This window comes from Apium graveolens, chromosome 2 (assembly GCF_009905375.1).
Source record: "Apium graveolens cultivar Ventura chromosome 2, ASM990537v1, whole genome shotgun sequence".
NCBI lineage: Eukaryota > Viridiplantae > Streptophyta > Magnoliopsida > Apiales > Apiaceae > Apium > Apium graveolens.
In genome coordinates, this window is record NC_133648.1 from 142,206,770 (window position 1) to 142,233,358 (window position 26,589).

The 26,589-nt window shown below is 35.2% G+C and overlaps 1 protein-coding gene and 1 non-coding gene across 2 annotated transcripts; one reads left to right on the forward strand and one right to left on the reverse strand.

Annotated features, from left to right (window-relative positions):
* The first annotated feature begins 12,764 nt into the window (after positions 1 to 12,764).
* LOC141709605 (small nucleolar RNA R71) lies at positions 12,765 to 12,871 on the forward strand. Its single transcript, XR_012570171.1, has one exon. It is a non-coding gene; the product is annotated as a small nucleolar RNA R71 (small nucleolar RNA).
* A 4,841-nt stretch (positions 12,872 to 17,712) lies between these two features.
* On the reverse strand, positions 17,713 to 18,632 carry LOC141707892 (NDR1/HIN1-like protein 1). The gene has a single exon (XM_074511325.1). The coding sequence runs from the start codon at positions 18,514 to 18,516 to the stop codon at positions 17,887 to 17,889; it is 630 nt and encodes a 209-aa protein (XP_074367426.1). The 5' UTR covers positions 18,517 to 18,632; the 3' UTR covers positions 17,713 to 17,886.
* Between the last annotated feature and the right edge of the window lie 7,957 nt (positions 18,633 to 26,589).

A 26,589-nucleotide genomic window follows, 5' to 3' on the forward strand; every position in this document is an offset into this window, starting at 1 on the left:
AATATGTTTACATCACAACAACAGTATAACGGGTAGAAAACTTGCCTGAGCGACTGGGGGTTATAAATGGCTTGGGATGACTCTGGTAACCTATAAACAACATATAAGTTGGAATTAAACCAAAGTCACTTATAAATCTATACTTTAACCAATTTAGACTCTAACGCTCGCTTTGCGCTTAATGATTCTCTTAAGTTGCTCGAGTACCCTCGACTCCACCATTTTTAATAAATTAACCATTAAGAGTTTTAATGCGATTCTTTCGCGAGTGCCTTACCAACTGCCTAATACACTTTAGATAAATGTTTCATATTCCAATTAGTCCTTTTAGGTCTTTAATGTTTCAAAGTAAGGCGAGGGGTAATGGTTTGTTCGCGAAACGCCGTTACTTAAAACGGTTGTTTCTCCTAAACCGTACATCGGATTCAAACGAACCACATATCAAAACGAAGCTCGTAACATGAACTATATAATCATGGCAATGGTGAAAACCTAGCAGTGAGTTCACAGGTCCTAATGTTAAGAACAAAAACAGTCTAAAGTAAATCGGGCATTACGACGGCTATGTTTACGCGATTACCCAAATTTATACCACTCCAAATCAACTCACAACCAACCCACAATCAACATCCCAACCAAACTCCATCCATACTTCACCATAACAGCCCCAAAAAATCAATATTATCAATTTATACTATTCTCAAACATGAATTTAAACTATACTTAAGTTCATTAATCAATAATCCAAGAATTATAACTCCAAAAACATCACAAAACCAACTAACCTCTACATACACAACAATCAAGCCTCTCATGAACTATAACAACAAAACTAAACCTAATACTCAAAGTAAATTTAGGGTTTGGAGGGGTTATACCTTCCTTGGAGAGTGGAGAATCAAGTAATTAGCTTGGAATCACCCTTAAAAGTCCTTATCCAAGCTTAATCTAAACAAAAACTCAAGAACAAAAATTTTAGTTCTTGAAAAACATTATTCACCCTCTTCTTCCATGATTTTTTGGAAGAGATTGTGAATGAATTAGAAGCTCAAACTTATAGGATAGCTATATCTATGCATAAGGAGTCTTAGATAATTACCTTGCTAATTAACAAAGCTTGGAGCTAGGATTTTGACTTTTTGTTTCTTTGAAGAAGAAGAAAGTCGAGATCTTTTGATGAAGAAAGGGAAATAACTTTGTGTTTTTGGTGAAATGAATTGTTGGTTGGATTGGTTGATTTGTTTTATTTTGATTTATTACCTTTTACCATGGTAACTTTTGTATGGTTCTTAATCAACCAACAACACACCTTTCTTTGTCATGTTTATGTCACCTTGTTATGTCACCCTCCCCCACTTGTCCTCCTCTTATTGGTTTGATGACATCATCCTCACTAACCTCTTTGATTAGCTTCTAATTACTTGGCTAATGACTACTGATCTGTTATACGGTTCGCTTAACTTTCGTTTTCGTTTATACGGTTCGCTTAACTTTCATTTTCGTTTATCATTTGAGGGATCATACTCGGGATCTTATTACTTGGGTTTCCTTAACCTTTCTCAATACATTATATTCCTTTTATGATCCTCTTTTATAATCCTTGAATTTAAATCCTTTTTATCCTGTTACCTTATACTCAATTCTTTCGGTATCTGGTGGATTTTCGGGAAAAATCAAAGTGTTCGGATTTGGATTCTGACAATCTTTACATACACTTATTTATCATAAATAGTACTAATACGATCTCTGAATAACAATAAAAGAACCCCTACATAGAGTGGCATGAAAAGTTTTCTTATTCAGCATAATCAGCAAAACACTATTCATAAGGGTTTCAAAAATTCCAAAAATTGGGGTTATTACAGTCTCCCCTCCTTAAAAGGATTCCGTCCCTTAATCAGATAGAAAATGAGTAGGGATACTTTCTTAGTATTGCACTTTCTAACTCTTACATAATTTTTCCACATTGTGGTTCTACCATCAAACTCTGACTAGTTTGATAACTCTTCTCCTAAGCATTTGTCCATTTTTGATCTATAACCCTTCCTGGTTGCTCCATGTAGGTTACGTCTGGTTGCATGTCTATGCGCTCATATGCCCCTATTTGTCTGGCATCCGAATTACACTTCCTTAACATTGATATGTGGAACACGTTATGAACTTACTACATGTTCGGGGGTAGGGCTAGCTCATATGCTAACTTTCCAATACGTCTTAATACCTCAAAGGGTCCAACAATTCGTAGGCTTAGCTTTCCTTTCTTTTTGAACCTCATCAATCCTTTCCAAGGGATACCTTTAACATTACTAGGTCCCCTATTTCATATTCTTTGTCCTTTCGTGTCAACTCAACATATTTCTCATGTCCATCTTGGGCTACTACCAACCGTCCTCTGATTAGATCTATCATATCCTTGGTCCTTTGGACCACTGCTGGTCCGAGCATCTTGCGCTCTACAACTTCATCCTAACATAAGGGAGATCGACATTTTCTTCCCTCAAAGATCTCATAAGACGACATCTCGATACCTGCATACGATCTATTATCGTGAGAAAACTCAATCCGCGTTAAGTGATCATTCCAAATTCTTTCAAGTCTATTGCACAGACTCTCATTATAGCTTTTAGCATTAGAGCTTTTGCTTCTTAATACCCATTCTTTTCCAGTTCGTAATCGCTACTACCTTTCGTTCCTAATATTATACTGGTTATACTTTTGCTCGTTAGCGTTCTATAACCTTTTAATAACCACATCAACCTTAGTATCACTAACGCGTTAGAATCGGAATACCATCGTACTGATACTACTTCCTTCAGCTGCTTCCATCTTCGAAAGCTTGATCCATCATATAGAAGTAAAGGAATTTGTTGAGAGATCACTATGATCATGAACACTTGTGCTATTGCATAGTTAGTATAGAAGGTGGCCAGCCTTTAGTACTTGACAAGCAATTAAACAACATATGGTATCCTACTAGGCTTCTATCACATAGATAGATAGTCATTCGGCAATATCTCCCCTTCTAGAAGGGTTGTTCTTCTCAGCTTATATGAAATGAAAAGAAGAGAAAAGAACGAATTGAAGAGAATTGTATATATGAAAAAAAATATACTGCCATAAAATATCTGGCTTGGAACCTACCTCTGAACTATAGAGGTTTGTCATAGGAGAACAAAACATATGTGTATATATATCAACATCAAGTATTATCGCATCGCATTTCGTATGCTTAAATATTTTTGCTATTCCGTCCATCATTCTATGGACCCATGCTCTTCCTCGAGCTTATACACAATCACCTTTGAAACTCCCTCGACATTGCAAATCGAATCTGGGATCTTATTCTAGACATCATCGTTACTAGAATTCTATGCTTGCACCGCAACCTTCCTCGTATAGTAATACGACTCTCTATGGATAAGAAGGATTAAATATATCATAAGTAGATAATCGACTTAATTAGCCTATCAACGATAAGTTGTACATTACCACGACCCGATTAGTGGTATATAACCTTAACATCCATTACAATACAACTCTCACAGTTGTTATCATCTCATTACTCGCAGAATCATTGTTGCATTACTATGGTCCACCGCTGACCCACTGTCGTCATTCGTTTTCCATGAAATCTTAATATCTAACCATACAAAGTCCATACCTACCTTATCGAATTCTTCTAAGGAGTTAACATAATCACCATTCATAATTTATGAAGAACATTCCAGATCCTGACGTACATTCATGACATGAAGCAGATAAAATTGCAGAAGAGTTTCAATCAAAGCAACGATAGCAGGTTAATACCATTCTTAATCATATGCCTTCAATGGAAGACTTAACTCAAAGGTTCGTTTAGTCCTTTTTGAAACATGGTCCTGGCTTATTCTCAAGATAGTTCCTTCTAAGATAGATAGCCCGCTCATGGCGATTACACGAATTAAACCTTTACCAAACTACAATTACGGTTGGGTATTACACAGTCATCAGAAGGAATGTCAATCTTCCAAACCATAGTACAACCTTCACGGCTTCAACCATTATCACTGCATTCCTCTGGCACAAGCGCCTATAATTATCCTCTTACTTTTAAAGTGTCGGCCACCTCTTTGGCCTTTCCTGATAGTAAAATTTCCTTACAGTCAATGTCATTTTAACCACCTCCAAATAAATTTTCTACCTCATTTCAATCACTGCTTATGCGAAAATGCTTCTCTTAAGTCCTGGTGAAAGAAGAAAGAAAAAAAAATCACCATTTTTCCATAAGTCATTGCCTTAGTCTTTAGATGTGAACATTGCCACGACTGACCCTCGATCATACTTAGGACGTCTCTTATCTTGGGTCCTTCTTGTTTTCACCAATCTCGACCCTCATTGGATCGATCTATACTTTCTTATGGTTCAACACGTGCCCACCTGGCATCATTATAATTATGTCATATTTCCTTTATCAAAATTTCTATTCTTGAGAACTTTGAATATTACTTTTTTTTCCTTGTAAAACCTCTTAGGTTATTCTTGAATCGTTCCTCCTGTATTCCCTAGATACAGGGCATATCAAAATACCATTTACTAATACCAGAATCATTGTCTATATACTTCTGAAAAATTTCTCCACTGATCCTTAAAGGTTGTTGTTACCTTAATCCTTTCCAATTCATAATGTCAAACTCATATTATCCCTATTAAGGATGAAATGCCAACCTTTATGCATTCCCCAAGGATTCGTTTTAAGTTACCGATGTTCTATCCTTAATTCCACCTTTAAAAAGGTACATGCATCCTTCCATGGATAATTCAAGTCATATATCCCTGATAAGGGTGTCTTATTCAATCATTCCCACCTCGATAGTATATGCCTAATTTCACAATAATATCTGTATTCAAAATGAGGTCAATCAATATGGCCTCCAAAAGATAACAACGGTTATCCGCTTTTCTTGCCTAATTTGGTAACGATAACAAGGATGTTCTGGAAGATATTGGTCATGTTCAACGTGAACTTCTTCTTAATAATTCCGTATTTACTTTTGTTGTTTATCTCAACAGTCACCTCAATGTTGGGATATCTCTCATTCCTGGCGTCTTCCTTCCTGGTATCAAGCCACCGGTCTTACACTCCACATTCTTGAAGGTCACTTCCTTCATCCAATTTTTCCTAATTTCTTACTTTCTTGTCTCCTCAGTCTATCCGCGTCTCATTATTTATCCTTCGAACTATCTCAAGGCTTCCCAAATCCTTCCAACTTGAAGGGGGTACAACATATATGTATCTCTTATGCCTTCAACCATCAATTTAACTCATGGTGAATCACCCTCATCCTGACGATTACTTACTTTTCTATTTCTATTGCTACGAGTCTTTAGGGTTTCCTCATACCCAAATTCCTTATTATTCCTCAAACTCTATTGCCTTTATATTCCTTTCCACTTCAGTTTCTTTTTATTTTCCTTTCTCTTATCATTATTTCCTGAACTAGCACAACATAAGCATTGATTTCAAACATCCCGTCATTCTGGAATCGTGTCCTCAGAACGAATCTTGACAACTTTTACAACTTAGATTCATAATTCATCATACTCGTCCGCCTTGTTCTGGCTCTAAAGCTTTTACACTATCTCCATAACCTTGGGAAGTACTTTCCTGAAAACAATTGACTAAACTGTAATCAGTTTATTATAACCTCTTGCTCCGTGCCTTTCTTGGTCTTTCACCAGTGGGTGGTCTCTCTCTTAGGAGGGTAAGTGACAAAAACACTCTTTTGTGATTCGTCAATCATTTAGAATCTCAAATGATTCCTCTATTTCCTTTAGCCAGGCTCTTGCCTCGGTTGGGTCAGCTATTCCCTTGGAACTCTGAGAGCTTAGCGACTTAAAGGTCCTGAAAGAATTTCACACCACATTGTTTCCTCAAGGTGGTGGTTAGGGTAAAAGTATAAGTTTTGTTTTAGGCAGGTCCATGGATTGCCCAATAGGAGTACCATCCTGGTTCTTCCTATCTTGCTCGACTTCTGTTTTCTCAGTCTAAATATTTCTTCCTACTCCCCATAATTGGGGTCATCTTTTAATTTAAAATCTTCATTTTCCACTTCATTATATTCTGGGTTCCTTATATCTTAATTACGACCTCCCTGATTATCACATTCAAGGTTTTCCCCTAATCTTATTCCTCGTGGAGGCATGATGCTTGGAATTTTTTTTTTTTAGAATCTCTGCATATTTGTCTTACTTACTTTGCTTAAATCTTTCCCTCGTTCAGTCCTTGCATGATTGCAAATTATGAATTCTCAAGTTTTATAAACTTCATGACACTCTCTTAAGTGTTAACAGCGTAATTAACAATATGAACTTATCACCAACAAACTGATCTGAACTGAAATTAACGAATATATACTTAACCATTTGTTCGAGGGAACAACAACTAAACACATTAAAGAGAATTACATCATTTGATCTGATCGCTTCTATCCCAAAAGTACTACCATAGATAATCATCTAGTCATCAAAACTAATCATTCATAACTTAGGCTAATCCTCCAAAAGCGGTGTTACATGAAACCCTTGTCTGATCGCTCTGGCTCTGCACACTACCATGGATCAAGAAATGCCGGCACGCACGACATCCCTAACCTGCTCCATCACAGAGGTGATGAGGTCTAAGATAGTCGCAAGTAGAGGTGGATCAACCTGACCCTCAAGATGGCCTCTAGCTGTAATTCGGGTGGTAGCCTCAATTCTGTCCATACTATGAGCTAATCCTGCCGGAAGTACCCCGTCCTCAATTCTTGGTGCAGTAAGTCGATCCAACAGATCACTCCTAACATTACGGACCTCAGACAGGCCACCCAAAGTCATATAATAATCGGGTGATAAGAGAAGCCTGAGTGGTAGCATCTAGCAGTCCACGGGGTGCAGGTGGTGCAGACCTAAAAGATCCAAATGGGTAACCTAGCACGGTATCAGGTGACAATGGTGTAGGAGAGAAAGGTGGCATTTCCTCAGTAGGTGTTGGGCTCTGTACAGGGGAGGGAACAGGAATTGGTGGAACCTCATTGATGTCTTCAGGAACCTCTGAAAGAGGGTCTAATACTGGTATAATTGGTGTCGTGGAAGGCCCTACTCCTTCTGCCCTCATTAACCTTTGTGCCCTTGGTAACTCTTCATCCTCTAGTGCCACCCTCGCGGCCATTCTTGCTCTGGTAGTCGCCCTGACTACGGTCATCAATTCCTCAGCGGTCCTCTCTTCATTCTCGTAAGGATCCTCCACGAGATCCTCCTCAGCAACAATCCCTTCTGGGATAACATCCTCAACCGCAACATTCTCAATATGAATCTCATTATGTCCCTCGTTAGGGTACTCTATCGGATTCACAATTTGATCTCCAACATGTAATAAAACATCCTCATGCTGATGCTCCTGAACCTCAGGGTTCGGTGCCCCGCTGCCCTATAAGAGAACGAACTAAGTTACTATCATAATATTTATAAGGGTTCCCGTAAGGGTTTTAACTGTCAGTACTACGTTAGGTAGCCCGACTATGAACTTGGCAAGAGTTCTTATTATCTTTGTGAACTTATTATCTTAACGTCACATCATCTCTGAGGTTTATAACGCTTGGCTCTGATACCATTTCTGTAACACCCCCAAATCCGGGGTCGGGGATTCGGGTTGTCACGAGTTCCATTTCCCTTATCAATACTTAATCCTAACAGTCAACCAACTACTGAGTACTGTGACCCCACAATATACACACACACACACCACAAGTTATAGTCTCAGAGATGAATACCAAAAATAACACAAGTCATTTTATTCCACCATTATAAACCGTTACACCTTAAAAGGGTTTCTTAATAAATTTACATTTCTTTGCCAATATTACAATTCATATAGATACATAAGTCTGGTACATCAGAAGTTGAAAGTCTAGCCTATTGGTAATTTCTACCTCAGCTACAGCGGCATCAACGCTTCCTGAAAACTGCGTAACGTTTCCTAACCGCTTGTGAATTGGAAGCTTGGTCCTGTTCATCTTTTCTATCTGTTGTTGTGTGATGAAAGAAGAAAGCAAGGGTGAGCAACAAGCCCACCGAAATAATATATATAATAATTAACAATGTATGAGCATTCTCATCGTACTCATGAAAATCTTGGTCAAGAAGAAATGAACCAAGTTTGATATCTTAACGCGACCAAGTCACAAAATATTCAGTATATATGTATATATACACTATTCAAAATCTTGGAAATCCTCTTCCATGCATCATATACACAAAGTTCCAGTTTATAACTGTATAAAAATATCGTTGCAAGGTGATATCATATATCTAACCTTGTCTCAACGTTTTTCTGAAAATCTTAGACATGCACAAAATAATCATTTACTAGATATAAGTTTAAAAGATGAAGTTACAAGATACTCCAATATACTTATATCTTTTCCGAATACTACTTGAACTACCACCGTTCAAGGTATAATCTGTGTCAAAAGTTCATCACATAGATGAGACTACAAGATATGAATTGAATAGATTCAATCCCTGAAATATCATTCAAAAGAAATGAAGTTACGAGATACTTCATTAAGTCCCGATATATATATCCATATATATATATATATATATATCTCATACATTTCCTGAAAACCTCTGTCATGTAAAGTATGAACAGAGTTGTAATATCCAATGAATTTGGAAAGAAAAGAATTTTGGCATAAACCTGATATCTTGCTGATCGGGCAAATATACCAATAAGTAACTTTTTTACTAGTAGATGGACGAATTCCCCACTGGTCATCACCCTGGACGTAATAGGAACTTATGCTGGACTGCCACTCAGCCACTTACGCATTTGATGGAGTCCCACTGAGCCACTTACACTTTCATGGACGCCCACTGAGCCCATGTTGCTTATGCCGACTCAATAGATGGACTTACTTCCCGAACGTTGGGTAAGTAATCAATTCATTTACCAAAGCAGCAACCTCGTTGTCAATATAAAATACACCACAGAGCCGAATCCCTCAGGTTTTGAGCGAATATTTAAATCCCCTTTAAAAGGAAGATCTTAAATATAAAAATGAGTTTTGGGATCCGCTCTAACTTTTAAAAATTATTTTGAAGACTCGAAAACACTTTAAAGAGTGTTTGGAGTAATGCTGATTTATTGAAATAAATCAATCCCGATATATTAGATAATATCCGAATATTATTATTTAAATAATATTCCCATAAAGAATAATCTTTATAAAAATAATTGAAGTAGAAGTTGTAAAACTTATACTTGAAATGAATATTAAATAACCAAAGATATACTTATACAAAAGTAATATCTTTATTTGAATAATCAAAGTGAGTTTGATTATCGACACATTATTCTTTAATAAAAAAAAGAATAATAATTTGTAAATAATCGGAGTCATAAGTCCTCGAATGAATATCCAAAATAATATTCATTAATAAAATAAACAGAGTCATAAGCCCTCGAATGAATATTCAAAATAATATTCATTAATAAAATAAACGGAGTCATAGGCTCTCGAATGAATATTCAAAATAATATTCATTAATAAAATAAACGGAGTCATAAGCCCCCGAATGAATATTCAAAATAATATTCATTAATAAAATAAAGTTATCGAATAAATCTTATTCGATTCATAGTTTTAAAAACAATATCTATATATATATATAAATATATATAGATATACTCGGGAACATCGACTCCCGATTTTAGAAAAATGTCCACCTTTGGGTCCCCTATACTAAGGGTATACGCAACTACTGCTTATCTCTAGCATAGGTATTATGCAGTTTATAAGCATCTGAATTGATAAAAGAATATCAAGATTTCACAACATGCATATATCTACCATATCAACATGCTCCAATATATCGCAAGATTTTCTAATAACAGTCATGCACTTATCTCAAGATAATGCATCAATATGTTTACATCACAACAACAGTATAACGGGTAGAAAACTTGCCTGAGCGACTGGGGGTTATAAATAGCTTGGGACGAGTCTAGTAACCTATAAACAACATATAAGTTGGAATTAAACCAAAGTCAGTTATAAATCTATACTTTAACCAATTTAGACTCTAACGCTCGCTTTGCGCTTAATGATTCTCTTAAGTCGCTCGAGTACCCTCGGCTCCACCATTTTTAATAAATTAACCATTAAGAGTTTTAAGGAGATTCTTTCACGAGTGCCTTACCAACTGCCTAATACACTTTACATAAATGTTTCATATTCCAATTAGTCATTTTAGGTCTTTAACCTATGTTTCAAAGTAAGGCGAGGGGTAATGGTTCGTTCGCGAAACGCCGTTACTTAAAATGGTCGTTTCTCCTAAACCGTACATCGGATTCAAACGAATCACATATCAAAATGAAGCTCGTAACATAAAATATCTAATCATGGCAATGGTCATAACCCAGCAGTGAGTTCACGGGTCCTAATGTTAAGAACAAAAACAGTCTAAAGTAAATTGGGCATTACGACGACTATGTTTACGCGATTACCCAAATTTATACCACTCCAAATCAACCCACAACCAACCCACAATCAACATCCCAACCAAACTCTATCCATACTTCACCATAACAGCACCAACAACTCAATATTATCAATTTATACTATTCTCAAACATGAATTTAAACTATACTTACAACTCCAAAAACATCACAAAACCAACTAACCTCTACATACACAACAATCAAGCCTCTCATGAACTATAACAACAAAACTAAACCTAATACTCAAAGTAAATTTAGGGTTTGGAGGGGTTATACCTTCCTTGGAGAGTGGAGAATCAAGTAATTAGCTTGGAATCACCCTTAAAAGTCCTTATCCAAGCTTAATCTAAACAAAAACTCAAGAACAAAAATTTTAGTTCTTGAAAAACACTATTCACCCTCTTCTTCCATGATTTTTAGGAAGAGATTGTGAATGAATTAGAAGCTCAAACTTAGAGGATAGCTATATCTATGCATAAGGAGTCTTAGATAATTACCTTGCTAATTAACAAAGCTTGGAGCTAGGATTTTGACTTTTTCTTTCTTTGAAGAAGAAGAAAGTCGAGAGCTTTTGATGAAGAAAGGGAAATAACTTTGTGTTTTTGGTGAAATGAATTGTTGGTTGGCTTGGTTGATTTGTTTTTTTTTTGATTTATTACCTTTTACCATGGTAACTTTTGTGTGGTTCTTAATCTACCAACAACACACCTTTCTTTGTCATGCTTATGTCACCTTGTTATGTCACCCTCCCCCACTTGTCCTCCTCTTATTGGTTTGATAAAATCATCCTCACTAACCTCTTTGATTAGCTTCTAATTACTTGGCTAATGACCGCTGATCTGTTATACGGTTCGCTTAACTTTCGTTTTCGTTTATCGTTTGAGGGATCATACCCGGGATCTTATTACTTGGGTTTCCTTAACCTTTCTTAATACATTATATTCCTTTTATGATCCTCTTTTATAATCCTTGAATTTAAATCCTTTTTATCCTGTGGATTTTCGGGAAAAATCAAAGTGTTCGGATTTGGATTCTGACGATCTTTACATACACTTATTTATCATATAGAGTACTAATACGATCTCAGAATAACAATAAAAGAACCCCTACATAGTGTGGCATGAAAAAATTTCTTATTCAGCATAATCAGGAAAACACTATTCATAAAGGTTTCAAAAATTCCAAAAATTGGGGTTATTACATTTGCTCCAGAGCCTCAGTGAAAGGTATGTTGATGTGAAGTTTCTTGAACACCTCCAAAAACTTAGCGAACTGCTTATCCAGCTTTTGTTGTTGCAATCTCTTAGGGAAAGGTGGTGGAGGATAGAGCTGTTTCTCCCCTGTATTACCCTCAGGCAGAGTGTCTTCAACAGCAGTCTTCCTTGGTTCCGCCGCTTTCTCCTTTTGCTTAGCTTCTTCATCACCAACTTCAGCTTCTCCGTCTTTTACTTTTTCAGCATCAGCAACTTTTCCAGACCTTAAGGTAATAGCCTTGACTTGCTCTTTAGCTTCCTTTCTTCCTGTCACTTCAGTATCATTGGGAAGTGTGCCAGGTTGATGATTGAGCACTGCATTGGCTATCTGACCGATTTGATTTTCCAATGTCTTGACAGAAACAACCTGACTTTTGCACAACAACTTAAGTTCCTTAAAATCAGCACTAGATACTGAAGCAGCACCTCCTTGTTGAGGATATGATTGCCTTTGAGCTTAATGATGTGGTTGCTGGAATCCAGGTGGATTAAACTGTTTACTTACGCCTTGCTGATATGGTTGCTGAATAGCATTCTGATTATTACTCCAGATGAAATTTGGATGATTTCTGTTGTTAGGATGATAAGTAGCTGACACAGGCTGCTGCGGTCGCTGATAATTTTTCATATACTGAACAGATTCATTAACAAGAGAGCACTGATCCGTAGCATGAGAACCTGCACAAAGCTCACAGACCATCGCTATCTGATTGACTCCATATGTGGCTAAAGAATCGACCTTCATAGACAGCGCTTGGAGCTGCGCTGCAATAGCTGTAGCTGCATCAACTTCCAGAATACCTGCTACCTTCCCAGGCATCATCCTTTGAGTTGGGTTTTGATGCTCATTTGCAGCCATAGTCTCAATAAGATTATAAGCCTCAGTATAGCTTTTGGCCCACAAGGCGCCTCCAGCTGCTACATCGAGCATGGCCCGAGATTGGGCCCCCAAACCATTATAGAAACCAATGATCACCATCCAATCAGGCATACCATGATGTGGACACTTTCTCAACATCTCCTTGTAACGCTCCCAAGCTTCGCACATGGATTCTGTAGGCTGCTGCGCAAACTGAGTAAGAGCAATCCTCATAGCCGCAGTTTTCGCCATTGGATAGAACTTCACCAGAAACTTCTGCGCAAGATCTTGCCAAGTAGTGATGGACCCAGTTGGTTCAGAATGTAACCAGTCCTTAGCTTTATCCCTCAGAGAGAATGGGAAAGCCTCAGCTTGATAGCCTCATCAGTCACACCATTATATTTGAAAGTACTACAGATCTCGACGAAATTCCTGATGTGCAGGTTGGGATATTCAGTAGCAGCACCTTCAAAAGAAACAGAATTCTGCTAGAAAAACGCATCAAATACACAAAATACTTGATTTTAAGACATCAATTCAAGCCATTATAAGACGTTCTAAGTGGTATAAAATGCCACTTATCAGTTACGGTATTGCATCTCAATTCCAATTGGAAGAATAGGACATTCACCGGAGCCACCGCATACGATGATCAGTCCTAATATAGAAATCTGTAAAAAAATTTACTAGTAGAAGGACGACACCTAAGTATCCCAGTTATCACCCTGGCCTCATTCGGGCTATGTGTCCCATTTCGGGTATGCACGCACTTCACAGGTTCCTGAGAACACAGAGTACCTTCGCCTGCGGTACCTTTGGTAGTCTCCCAAGTACTCTAGTACTAGAGTCTTCCCCTCCTAGGTATTTGAAAAATCCTATCATATCCCAAAAACTCGAACCACATCAAAGTTTCCCAAGTGTTTTGCTTGTTGATAGGCCCAACTCATCTCATATATATATATATATATACACACTTCTGTGAATTTTCAGAGGAAGTACTAAGATAATGTGAGTTGACCATTGTCAACAGATAAATAAATAAGGGGGAGTTTCTTTTGACACTATATCAAAATATTTAAAATACGTCGAGATAATATTTTTCGATAATCCGAAAGCATTAGAATAGTTTTCTGGAGTTCTAGAAAATGTTTAAAAGTAGGTTTAATGATTTTTATATCATATTAAATCACTTAATAAATATTCAATAATTAGTATATAATTATACCTCGAATAATTCTGTTTTAAAAGAATATTTGGAATACTATTCCATAACTAATTTAGGTTTAAGAAATTAAATTAATCTTTAATAAATTTTGAGTAAGTGAGTTTAAAATATAATAATCGTCGGATAATACTTCTCCTTTTTATACGAAAATATGAAATAATATTTATTTTTTGAGTAATTAAATATAGTTGGGGGAATACGATATTTGAAAATCATTTTAAATATATTCGTGGTAATTAAAATTTGCAAGAGGACATCGAGTCCCTTGAAATAAAAAAAAATTACAGACATTTAATTGTCCAAAACATCTCCGGGATGATTGCATGGTTTATACTTTATGAGAGCTGACCGGATCTTGGTCTTATAACTTATACATCACGTTATTCAATAGCTTTAAAATATTCTACGATATATTCATCTTAATCTCAATCATTAGCGACACGTAAAAGTTCATAATTTGCTAATATGGCAAACATGGCATTTGTACGAAAGATAGTAAAACAATCTTCATAACACAACAGTATATGGAGTAGGGTTCATAAACTTGCCTGGGTATTTTGAGGTGGATGGTGCTCTTGAGTTAGTCCGGAAATCTATAATCAAGAACATTATCATCCTGTTAGCTTCTAATCGTATTTAATGTTACTTAGTAAATACGCAACGCTTATAATCAATTTGCACGACTCGATTTACTCTCATCATTTTAATAAAGTACGAGTAGTCAATAACTTCGTTTTCACTCCACGATCCTTTATGTCTCTTATCTCATTTGCTTTTACTCACGGCTCCTCTCGCGATCCTTAAGGATTTCTACTCGCGTGATCTCGGCTCCGATATTTTTATAAAATTGAAAAATCCACATTTTCACTTGAAATTTTATGGCAGTTAGTATACTCTATTTTTTACTCTCTGTAAAATATTCATGATTTTTGAATAATTTTAAATTGATCATTTATACTTCCAAAGTTCATATTTCGTAGCAGTTTTTGACGCGTAAATCGTTCTCACCAAAACAAACATATCTTTTGAACTGTAAATCAAAATCATGCGATTCAAGCACCTAAACAATTCTTAAAACAAGCTCTATCATTATCAACTCTTAGTTTTCTAGAAAACACAATTTACACTTTTTGTATTTCTGCAGAAAACTTAATGTCATGATTCGATAAGTTTATCGTCGTTACGTTTACGATATGTGTTTCATTTTTACTCTAAACTACTAACTACCAACCAACAATCATCATTACAACATTTAACTACTTAATAATCTCAATAACATAAAGTTCTTGAGGCCACAACATCAACTTTAGCATCTAACTAACTAATACTCAAAAAATCAACAAAACAACCATCAAAACCATACTTACATCCAAGATCCTTACTTTTCTTGAAACTTAAAGCTTAAACAAAGTTTGAATAAAGTTTTATACCTTTCTTGGTAGCTTGGGAGGTTCTCTTCTTGATGGATGATACTTGATAAGTCCTTGGTATGCTTAAGAAACCCAGATCTTTCCAAGAAATTCAAGAAAACACTAAAAGCCACTATTTGACATTATTTATCATCACTTTAATCATTTTATTTAACCATCAAAACCTCAAGAAAATGCTTTGAAAGATTTATTTTACCATGATTTGATGATGAGGAAGCTTATGAATTATTTGTATAATTTATTCATGGCTAAAAGTTGATGATTTGATTTTGGTTTCTTGATTTCTTCAAAATAGCCGAATGGAAGCTTAAGGGGGAGAGGGAGAGAAATTTTTGTGTTGCTTGCTTGCTTCTTGGATAAGTGTTGGTAGATTTGTTGTATATAATTAGATATGCATATCTTTGAATCAAATCTAGTAGCATGGCTTTTGTCAAAAGGCTAAAAACCTAGCCAAGTACTACTACTACATGCTTCTTACTATTCGTTACAACTAGGTTACTATGCTTCTTAGATGGTTACTATTTGATTATCAATCCTTGGTTGCATTTCGTACTAATTAGTTTGCATAGCTTGCATGGGAAGTTGCATGGGCTTGATACGTTTATTTAATCGCTTACATATTCGCTTGGTTGCTTATTCGTTATTGTGATAAATCCACGTAAGCGATTAGCGGGGTAAATCCTTTTCTTATAATTTCTTTATGCTTTGTAATCTTGTTCTTGGGTTTTAATTTGTAGAATTCTAGATTCGTGATTGTAACATAATTTCTCGTATTTCTTGATAGTTCGTAAGTTAATTAAGGTCGTTTTACGAAGTTGGTTTTCTTAGAAAACTAATGACTTTTACATACACTCATTTGGTACGTATAATCACATTATCGACTTGGAAACTAAATTTTTCATGCATAACATAGTGTGGGCTAAAAATTTTCCACGATTGTCAGGAAAACTATTAATCGAATGTTTTACAAAATCCCAAAAATTCGGGTTTTTACATGGTCCATGTAATACAAACTAAATACTCTCCAAGTCTTTGACGACTTAATGGTTAAATTGATTAATGAATTATTTTTTTTATTTTACGAATTAAAAATTATACTTCTAAAAAGATAAAAAAAGTAAAATAGTGGATAAAAATTAAAAAAATAAGTAAAGTAGCGGAATCAATCAATATTTAATATATAAAATAAATATAGTGAAAATAATGAGTGAATGTAAGTAATTTTTATTTTATAAAATTTTGCTGAATTTAGAAAATTTTGAAATATAAAGAATATTTGAGAGGACATCCATCCATATAAGAAAATGGTGAAGAAATGAAAGGGAGTAGGGAGTATATTTATAAATGTTATAATATTTCCAATTATATAGCGTATATTAATTTGAATTAATTTGTTTAAAAGAAAATTTTTAATTAAACCTTATTAAATTTAATCATAAAAGAAAATCAGATATGACGGCAATAAAATGCAAATGCCGTTAATCTATCCAGCCATTCCAGAGTGTCGTGATGAAGGTCCAATCATAAGTTGGCACAAAATATCATGGTGTTGAGGGGAGCAGGAGACCTTAAACTGATTACAATAAGATAAGCAAGCGTTTGTTATGAACAGCATTAGAAACTCACTTTCTACTTGTTGCCGGTCCTACTCCTCCTCAATTATTAATCGGTAAAGGACCACCAAATATATATTTTTTACATGAGTGCGGGGGAAGACAGAAAACTAAACTCACCTTACATCCAAAACTCCCAATAATTCAAACTTCTTCTTTAATATGCATATAACACCTTGTACGAATATTACGTCCACTTCGTAATTATCTATTAAAACATATATGCTTCATACATCTGTATTAGCTCATATGTTCTATTTTTAGTGATTTTATATTTGTTTACTTGTACACAAAAATATTAGTGCTACTTATTTTGTTTGCTATTGCTCCCGCCGACTCTCCCTCAAATATTTTCTTAATCAAACATTTATCACCAAGAAAGACAAAACAGCTCACCGGATCCGGCTTTTCAGATTCTAGAAATGCTACCCCGGCCTACTTCTATTTTGCCAATTACCCTCAGTTTACAAGGTGAGAAACGATAAGCCCAAGTTGTTTACTCTGTACAGTTCGATTCTAGCTCAATTTCATTTAAGTTATATAAGCAAAACTATTTCAAAAATATTGTTAGAAGTATTTTTTTAAAATTTCTGGTACCTATAATAATAGATATAAAAGTAGAAATAAAAATATATGTGCGTCCGCGTAGGGCATGGGAGAAGTAAGCAAATTTAAACATAGAGTAAATGACACCAAAAACTTCCATCACATGCATACCCTTTTTTGACTTATCTATTGATCCGCAAATTATTAATAACTTCAAAACAAACATAAATGTATATTTCAATCATACATAATAATATAAATATGTTGAAGAAAATTTTGTAATTTTGCTATAACGATTTTCATATTGTCTATTATTGAGCAAAATTTACAACCCACCGACGTATTCAAAATTAATGAAAGTTGGTATATAATAAAGACATACAAAGACTTAACGGCGTCAGCTTATAACTTGATCGAACTGATTCCCTGATTAAGAGTTCAGAAACTGACTTTGCACTTGGTAGAGAGCTGGTATTTAACGGCGCTACCGACAGCAATCCCACTGTTACGATTCCCGAACGGGATATACGCTGGACATGTGACATGAATATTGTAATGTCCTGAGGTGAATGATCCAACTTTCCATTTCACCTTTCCATTAATCTTGATCATTAACCATATGTCCCCGTTGGACTGGTCCTGGATCAAGGCAACCCCGTTATACGGGGCCACGGGGACGTTGTTTCCGTAAATAAACGGAGACCAGACGTTTGAGTCTTTATGGCCTTGGTAGGTTGGGAGTATGGTTGTGTAGTAAGTGATTTGTTGGCTCCTGTAAGTGGCAAAAATGTCGAGTTTATCGTACAAAATTCCAATTTTGCTGTTAGGGTTACGAGAATTGACAGTGACTTGGAAATTGGACGTGAGGAGATTGGGGACGGGTGTGACATTGAAAGCGTAGATGGTTGCGTCTTGGAGGATGAAACGGGGTTTTTTGGGTTGTAGAATAGCCCATATGATGAGGAAAGTGAGCAGGAGGATGAAGAGGATGACGAGAATGGTACCGCACACACGCTTGAGGATCTTCTTTCGTTTGTCTTTGTGGTGGCTACACTGTTTTGTTGACATGATGAGTCTGGTTATTTAGGTAGGAGATCAGGTGATATGAAGGAAAGGGAAAAATGTGAATGAGTAGATGTCTGATAATGTGGGCAATGGGTGTTAAATAATGAAATTTAGACTACTTGTTTCCAGTATTGTTAATGTTAGCGTGGGGTATGTACGTATTAGCCCGGAGAGATCGTCTATCTATCTAGTTTGTGGGGTATGCGGTCTTTGAACTTGTAATTTCTCGATTTTGATAAATCAATTGTCAAACTGACTTTCAAGATGAGAAACGAGAATTCTATTACTTAATTCTATGAAATGGTATCATTTAATAATGGAGAGGACTCACGTTTCTTATGTTTGTAGATATCACAAATTAAAACGAAATACTTCGACATTGAGAAATGATTTCATTTTGAATTTAGTTTACGACCGTAAAAATAATTTTAGACTTGCGTGCATGGTTCTAAGTAAATCGAAGAAGAGACTTGTGGGTAGCAAATAACAAATAATATTAATTTCATTACAAAATTATAGTAACACGTTCGAACGACTTTGTATAGAGAGCTCGGACCATATTTAAGGGGCTTTCTGGCAATTTGCGAGGGACGTTTTATGCGCTAAACGATTTTTTAACTGTCGAAACCACCATCAAACAGTTGAGATTAAAATAAATAATCCCACAAATCGCGGATAATATCTGCGGTGTGGAAAAATTAAATTACACGGACAGTCCGAAGAAATTAAATTACACTGACAGTCCGAAGAAATTAAATTACAAGGACCGTGGATATTGTTTGGGTTGGGAACTGTTCCCTTATCCGTAATAGCCCCCTTTCTTCCCTCGGTTGTGCTCAATTAAATCACACGAAATAATCTCCTCCGAAAAACTCCAAGTTTCGACGAATTTTCAAAAAAAATTCAAGCAACTCTCTCGAACTAAGGTACATTTCTTCTCTTAAACTTTTATTTGTCATGCAGATAATTTATTTGTTGGTATGTTTCGTCATTAAGTTAAAAATGAGAAAAAAAGAGGGTGTTGATCATATTTTACATCTTCATAATTTAAATATGAGTGAAGAAACTAGAACCCTTCAATTTGTTGAAAATAATGAGTCTGTAGATAATATTGAAAAAAATGAAGAGTTTGTTAATTTAGATGAAGATTTTGTTGATGTCGAGGAAGATGAAATTTTGAAAAGTGAAAATGAGCTTGAAAATGATAATCTTGAGAGTGACGATGAAGATGATAATGTAGAAGGTGCAAACTTTTATGAAAATATTGATGGTAATGAAGTTCCATATATGAATCAATTGTTCCAAACTTTGGATGAGGGCGATAATTTTTTAGGGCTTATGCTTTAAAAAATGGATTTCTCATTAAAATTTAAGTAACTCATAGGCGTAATCACAATATATATATATATATATATGTGGTCGTCTATATGTTTATAGACTTTCGGGAAAAAGTGTCGTCGCTGAAGATAGTAATGCTAAACATCGTCGAGAGGTTCTTCCTAAAAGTGAGTGCAAGTTGAGAATGTATGTGAATTACCAAAAGAACATAAGTCTTTGGAAGATAACTAGTCTTGAATTGGTACACAATCACAGTCTTATTTCCCCTAAAAAGATGAATTTAGTAGAACGCGAAAGGCATGTGAACACCGCTACCCGTAGTTTTATTAAAACTCTTTATGGTTGGGCGGTTCAAAATTTTCAAGTGATAAATGTCATTGGTAACATTCATGGAGATAATGATAAAGTCGATTTCGATGCTCAACATGTTAGGAATGTGATAAGAGATGAGAGGAAGAAAAGGTTTGAAATTAGTGATGCCCAATTGGGGTTGGACTTGTTACATACATTAAATAAATAAAGTGGTTATAAATATTTTATTAGGACCAAAGGTCATGAAGAGAATCGGTTGAAGTGTCTTGTATGGATTGATCCAAGATGTTTAATGGCCTACTAAAATTTTGGCGATTTTGTCGCTTTTGACACGAATTACCGGAAAAATAGATATGACATACCATTTATCCCTTTTACTGAAGTGAACCATCATTATCAATCGGTGAATTTTGGGTTTGCACTAATGTGGGATGAACATGCAATGAATTTTCAGTAGATTCTTCATAATTGGATTGAAGGTGTAGGGAATAAGCATACAATGACTATAATTACGGATAAAGATCAAGCAATGGAAAGCGCTATTGTGGCGCCCTCCAAACCCGGGTCAGAAGTTTGGGGCCCACAACACATACACACACCATATTTAAACATGTTTATGAATATAATAATATATGCAATGACCCTACTTACCATAATCAAGGATCACAACAGTTTAAAGTATGTCCACAAGCCACAATCTTATTTATTACAAACGTACCAAATCCCAAATTTATTTATCATACATTTGAAGTCAAACTTTATTATAAACTTTTAGCACACACTAAGCCACACAACTTCCGCTAGCTTATTCCACCTCAACCTGTAAACCTAGCTGGCACACTTGACTGGGGAGCCTCGCCATCACCAAATTCCTTATTAACTGGAAAAGAACATAAACATATTTTCAAGAGTGAGCTAACTAGCTCAGCAAGTCACAATGACAGCACCGAGATTTAATAATGATCAATTGAAATGATATAAGGAATCAAGTTTCCTGATAAGCAATGATTAGAATTGGATATTCACTTTTATTTTAAAAATCAAGGTTAGGCTGCTGATCAGTCACGCACTAACCCCGAGTAAGGCTCTCAGCTTTGCTCTATATACTGGATCCAAGGCACACATTGACCTAATACGACCATAAATCTGGTCTGACCACAAATCTGGTCCATATTTAAAAATAATCCAATTCTATAATAATAACATGATAAACAATGTAATTCAATAAAATGAATCATAAACAACATTTATCTTGAAGTATAAGGTGATTTACAACATCAGAAAGGTATAACAAGGTAAACAAGAAGATTGACTTTCAATTCAAGGAAAGAATCAAAGTGTAGAAAACCAAGGGTGCAAAGGTTACAAGGAATGGTCTTCTGCTATACAAGGCATAAAGGTTTGTCAGATAAACAATCTCATATCAAGGATTAGTATGTGCTAGATGTTAGGTCACACAACACTGTAGAAGGGGGTTGAATACAGTGTAGAATACAATCAAATCAATTTCGAACACAAGTAACAGTAAACAAATATATTCGATATAATAAACTCTGTTATAATGGAACTGTTCTCTCTCAGTGATGAACAAATATCACGAGAGCTGCTAGGTTACAATGTATGATCTTCTCGATAATGATAACACATATAGTGTAAACCTATGTCTGTGTTTATATAGTACACAGTTACAAGATAACTTCTAATTGATATGGAATATAATTCTGTCTCCTAAAATATATCAATCAGATATCTTATACAAGTCTTCTTATCTTCTAACTCTTTCCATGCACATCTTCTTTTGTATTAGTCTTGATCTTCTTTCCTGTAAATCAGCTTCCTTCCTTAACTGTTAGTCCTCTCGTACTTAAGTTCTGATATCCATCTTCTGATATTTATCTTCTGATAATCTAAGTCCTGATATCCTTAAGATCTGACTTCCAGTAAGTACTGATTCCAGTAAGTACTGATATTTCCTGTTTGTTAAGATATGAAAACTAAACATAAAACATATTATACATGACATCTTAAATATATCTAACAATCTCCCCCAACTTGTAAATTGTGCAAAAATATACAAGTTAATAGATTTGGTGATGTCAAAAACATTTAAGTTTAAAGGCAATGAGAGTTAATAAGACTATTAACTACAACTCACAGTACTTGTAGCTTTACCAACTTCACTGGATCAATCTGAATCCATAATGATTCTTAACAAAATCTCTTACCAGCTTGTCTTCAGCTTTTCTCAGAACTTCAACTAACTGTGCTTTGACCCGCATCAGTTCTTCATCTTTACTATCACCAATTTGATAAATGGTTGTTCTGAGAGCTTGAATTGTTGTTCTTTCAAGTCCATCACCAAGTGTTATAACTCTAGGATGTGAAGAGTTTTCATTATAACATAAGCATTTTCCTTTCAGAATAACTTCCACCTTAGCAGAATTCTTCAGCATAGGAATTTCTCTTCCATCACTTTCAGTAATCATTGGTATATACTGAGAAGTCTTTGTAATAGAGATTCTAAATAGATCTCTTATAGCCTTCAAAATGTATTCTGACCATCTTTTTGTAACATCAAATTTTACTTCCAGAAGATAGTGAATATGTTGAAGTTCTCTGATAGACTTTTTTAGCACATCAGTATCAGCTAGTCTGTAAGTTAATCCATCATAGAGAAATAAAATCAATTTCTCCTTTAGATTATCCTTATCATGAGCATCTATCATAATTTGAGCAGACAACACTTTGTCAAGTTGCTTTTGTTTGATTTGTTCATATGGTTTGTCTATCAACATAAAAGGATCTCTTAGAGTAACTTCTACTCCTTTTTGTATCTTTTCTTCATCAGAACCTAATCTTGCTTTATCTCTAGGTTGCTTGGATCTCAATCCAAATGTTGCGAGTTGATTCATCATAAGATTGGATTTTGGTTCAACTGGAGTAGCTCTCTCCCATAACAGCTTCTTCTTATCAGCAATTGTCATCTTTTCCAAATTAACTTGATCAGAATTTGTTGTTTCTTCTATAACCCTTTTGTTCTTCATTCTGAACAACTTGAGCAGTGTCAGAGGTTGTTTTAGATTCTTCAATTATCTTTCTTCTCTTCAGAATTTGAACAGTTTCATCTTCTATCAAATCATCATCATGCATTATAGTTTGATAGACTGGAATGGAAGAACTTATCTTTTTCTCAATCTTTAATGGTTCACTAACCTTTTCTTTTCCTTTTAACTTAGGATCAATCTCAGTTTGTGATCTAGTCTTACACTTTGAAGTCTCAAAATTTGACTTTTCCCTGATCACAATGCCTTTTTCCTTAGGCCTTGGAGGTTTCTTTGCATTAGAAGTTTTAGACTTAAGTTTTGTCTTCTCAGCTGCAAATCTAGCTTCTTCCTCCTTGAGAGTTTCCAAATCCATTCCTGGATTTTGTTTCAGAAATAATCTTCTAGCTATCTCCTCATCAAGTGTCTGGATTTTAGGATTTTTGTAATAAACAGTAGTCTGCTTCCCTTTTAGCTTCAGAGTTTGTAAAAACTTCTGAGATTCTTTAGATCCTGATTGAATCAGAATATCAGAACTTGATATCAGACTTTGCTTATCAGGACTTGACTTCAGACTTTTAGCATTCACAGCATCAGAACTTGACTTGTTCCATGTAGAAGATTTTCCTTGAACTTTGAAAGGCATATGTCATAGCCTACTCGTTTATTCGAGTATTTAACTCAACTCAAATAAGAATGTAATAAGTAAATAGTGGATCAAGCATCAGAGAGATCTCACAAAGTAACATCTGTCAAAGAATAAAGAAACATTGTTCATCTGCAGACTTGAAGATTCACTGGAAGAAGTTCAAGAATTTGATCATGCCTCAGTGATATAAATCAAGATCGTGGATTTAATCAAGTGACAGAGATCTCGTCAAGGTATCATTTATTACAAGGATTCAATCAGAACAGCAAAGTCAAGACATGAAGAAACGTCACAAAAGTTAGTCACTCATGAACCAGACAGTACATCGAGTGTCAGCATTGAAGTGACGGAATTGATTCATAAGTCTCAGAGACTTTCAGAAGATTGTCAGAAGAATGGATGCTGCTCAGGGATAGTATTAATTCACTATTAATTAATTAAGTCATATAATTTAATTAAGAGAATAAATTATATCTGCAAGGATTAATTTATTGATTAATTGAATTAAATTGATTAATTAATTTAGAATTAATATTAAGGATTTTCAGAATGTTAATTGATTAAAATCTGTGATAATTCTAAAAAGACAACTGATTGTACTAGTATGACAATCGGTATGACAATTGATAGTCATACCGAATGTCATGCTAATTCAGTTGATTGTATTGATAGAATTATTATTTAGATTAAAATCAATTATTAATTCATTAAAACAATTTCATTTGAACTAATATGACAATCGGTATGACAATCAATAGTCATACCGAAAGTCTTGCTAGTTCATTTTAATTGTCTTGCTAGCTCTAATAGATTGTCTCACCGAAAGTCTTTCAAGCTAAAAAGGATTGTCATTCCAGTTCTTTTCCTCTCGGTTGGATTGTTAAATAAAAGCAGAAGCAGCAATTCATGATAATCATTCAATCATTCATTCATACAGAACAAGAGAACTCAGCAGAGAACAAAAGAAAAATATTTCATCATCCATCTGCTTATTCAAGATCAAATATTCTAGTTTGTTAATGTTAAATCCAAACCACTAGAATTACTTATCTTGTTCTTGTATATCTATCTAGCGGATTAAAATCCCTAGAACTTAATCTCAAATCGCTTTTAGCATTTGATCTTTTAATTACAAAAATAGAAAAAGTTCATGTCGAATTTATTCTAAATTTGTAATAATTGATTTGAGATTAATCCCTTGTAACCGATACCGTAGTTGTAACACCTTTCAAGTTTAATAAAAGTTTTATTTAACTTGAATTTTGTTTCACAATTTTATTCCGCATTTTATTCGACGAAACGGTATTGTTTGCATTCAACCCCCCCTTCTACAAACAAATTGGGACCTAACAATTGGTATCAGAGCCTTCTGATTAACGTACAAATCAAGATCCTAGACTTTTGTGTTTCTTTCACTTCTTGAATTTTTATTCACTCAAAAATTCATAATGACTACACAAAAAGTTGGAACCGTTAAAATTCCACTTTTCGATAAAGAAAATTATGTGATGTGGAAGAAGAAGATGCTACTGTTTTTACAGGTTGCTAATCCCAAATATTTGCAAGTGTTGAAGAAGGGTCCAAAAATTCCTATGGTTATTGAACCAGAGGTAATAGAGAATGATGTGGTGATCACCCAAGCGAGAACTTATGTGAAGAATCCTGAGGACTTCTCTCCTGCTGAAATAGAAGAAGCTTCCCTGGATGCTAGCCTTCAATTAATCTTAGTAGATTCCCTTAATCCCCTAATGAACAGACATGTGATGAATTGTAAAGATTCTAAACATATCTGGGAAACTATTGAGATTATTAATGAAGGCATAGAGGAAGTTAGGGAGAACAAACTAGAAATCCTAACCTCTGAGTATGAATACTTTAAATCTAATCCAGGAGAAGGAATCACTGAAGTGTTTGAGAGGTACAATGCATTGATCAACAACCTGAACATTAATGGTAAATACTATTCCATCAGGGAGGTCAATAAAAAGTTCCTTTTAACACTGCCAACTCATCTCGAACATAGAATCACTGCCATAAGAGAAGCAAGAGATCTGAGTGAGATTTCTTTGGAAAGGCTATATGGTGTGTTAAAGACTTATGAGTTGGAGCAGATTCAGCAGAAGGAAGTTTACGGGAAAGGAAGAGTGGTCAGCACGTCTACTGCTCTGGTAGCTGATGAACAACAACAACAACAACCACTATATCAACAACAATCTCAACAGTCAGATAGAATGGTACAGTCTTCCAAGGTTGAAGATAATGTGATAGTAGCAGAATTTGATTCACCTACTACAAATCAATCAGGAGATGATTATTATTCCTTGGAAGAACTGGAGCAATTGGAGGATGAGTCAATGGCCCTGATTGTCAAGAGATTCTCAAATGTCAGATTCAAAAGGAATCCCAAGTTCAAGTACAAGTCCAACTACAACAGATTCCAGAAAGGTGGATCTTCATCCTCTAACACCAGCAGTGGTGGGTATAAAACAGGGATGGTTGATCGAAGCACCATTCGATGCTTCAACTGTAATGAGTTGGGACACTTTGCCACAGAATGCAGGAAGCCAAAACAAGCAAGGAAGAACTCTTACGATTCTAATCAGAAGAGTAAATCTGAAAGGGCGTACCTGGCAAAGGGAAGAAGCTGGGATGATACTGACAGTGAAGATGAAGAAGTTGGGAATCTTGCTCTCATGGCTAGTGATGCAAGCACCTCATCGTCAAGAAAAGAGGTAA

Bases quoted from the DNA above. Each gene is read 5' to 3' on its own strand.
- LOC141707892 (XM_074511325.1), bottom strand. From the start codon at position 18,516: ATGTCAACAAAACAGTGTAGCCACCACAAAGACAAACGAAAGAAGATC.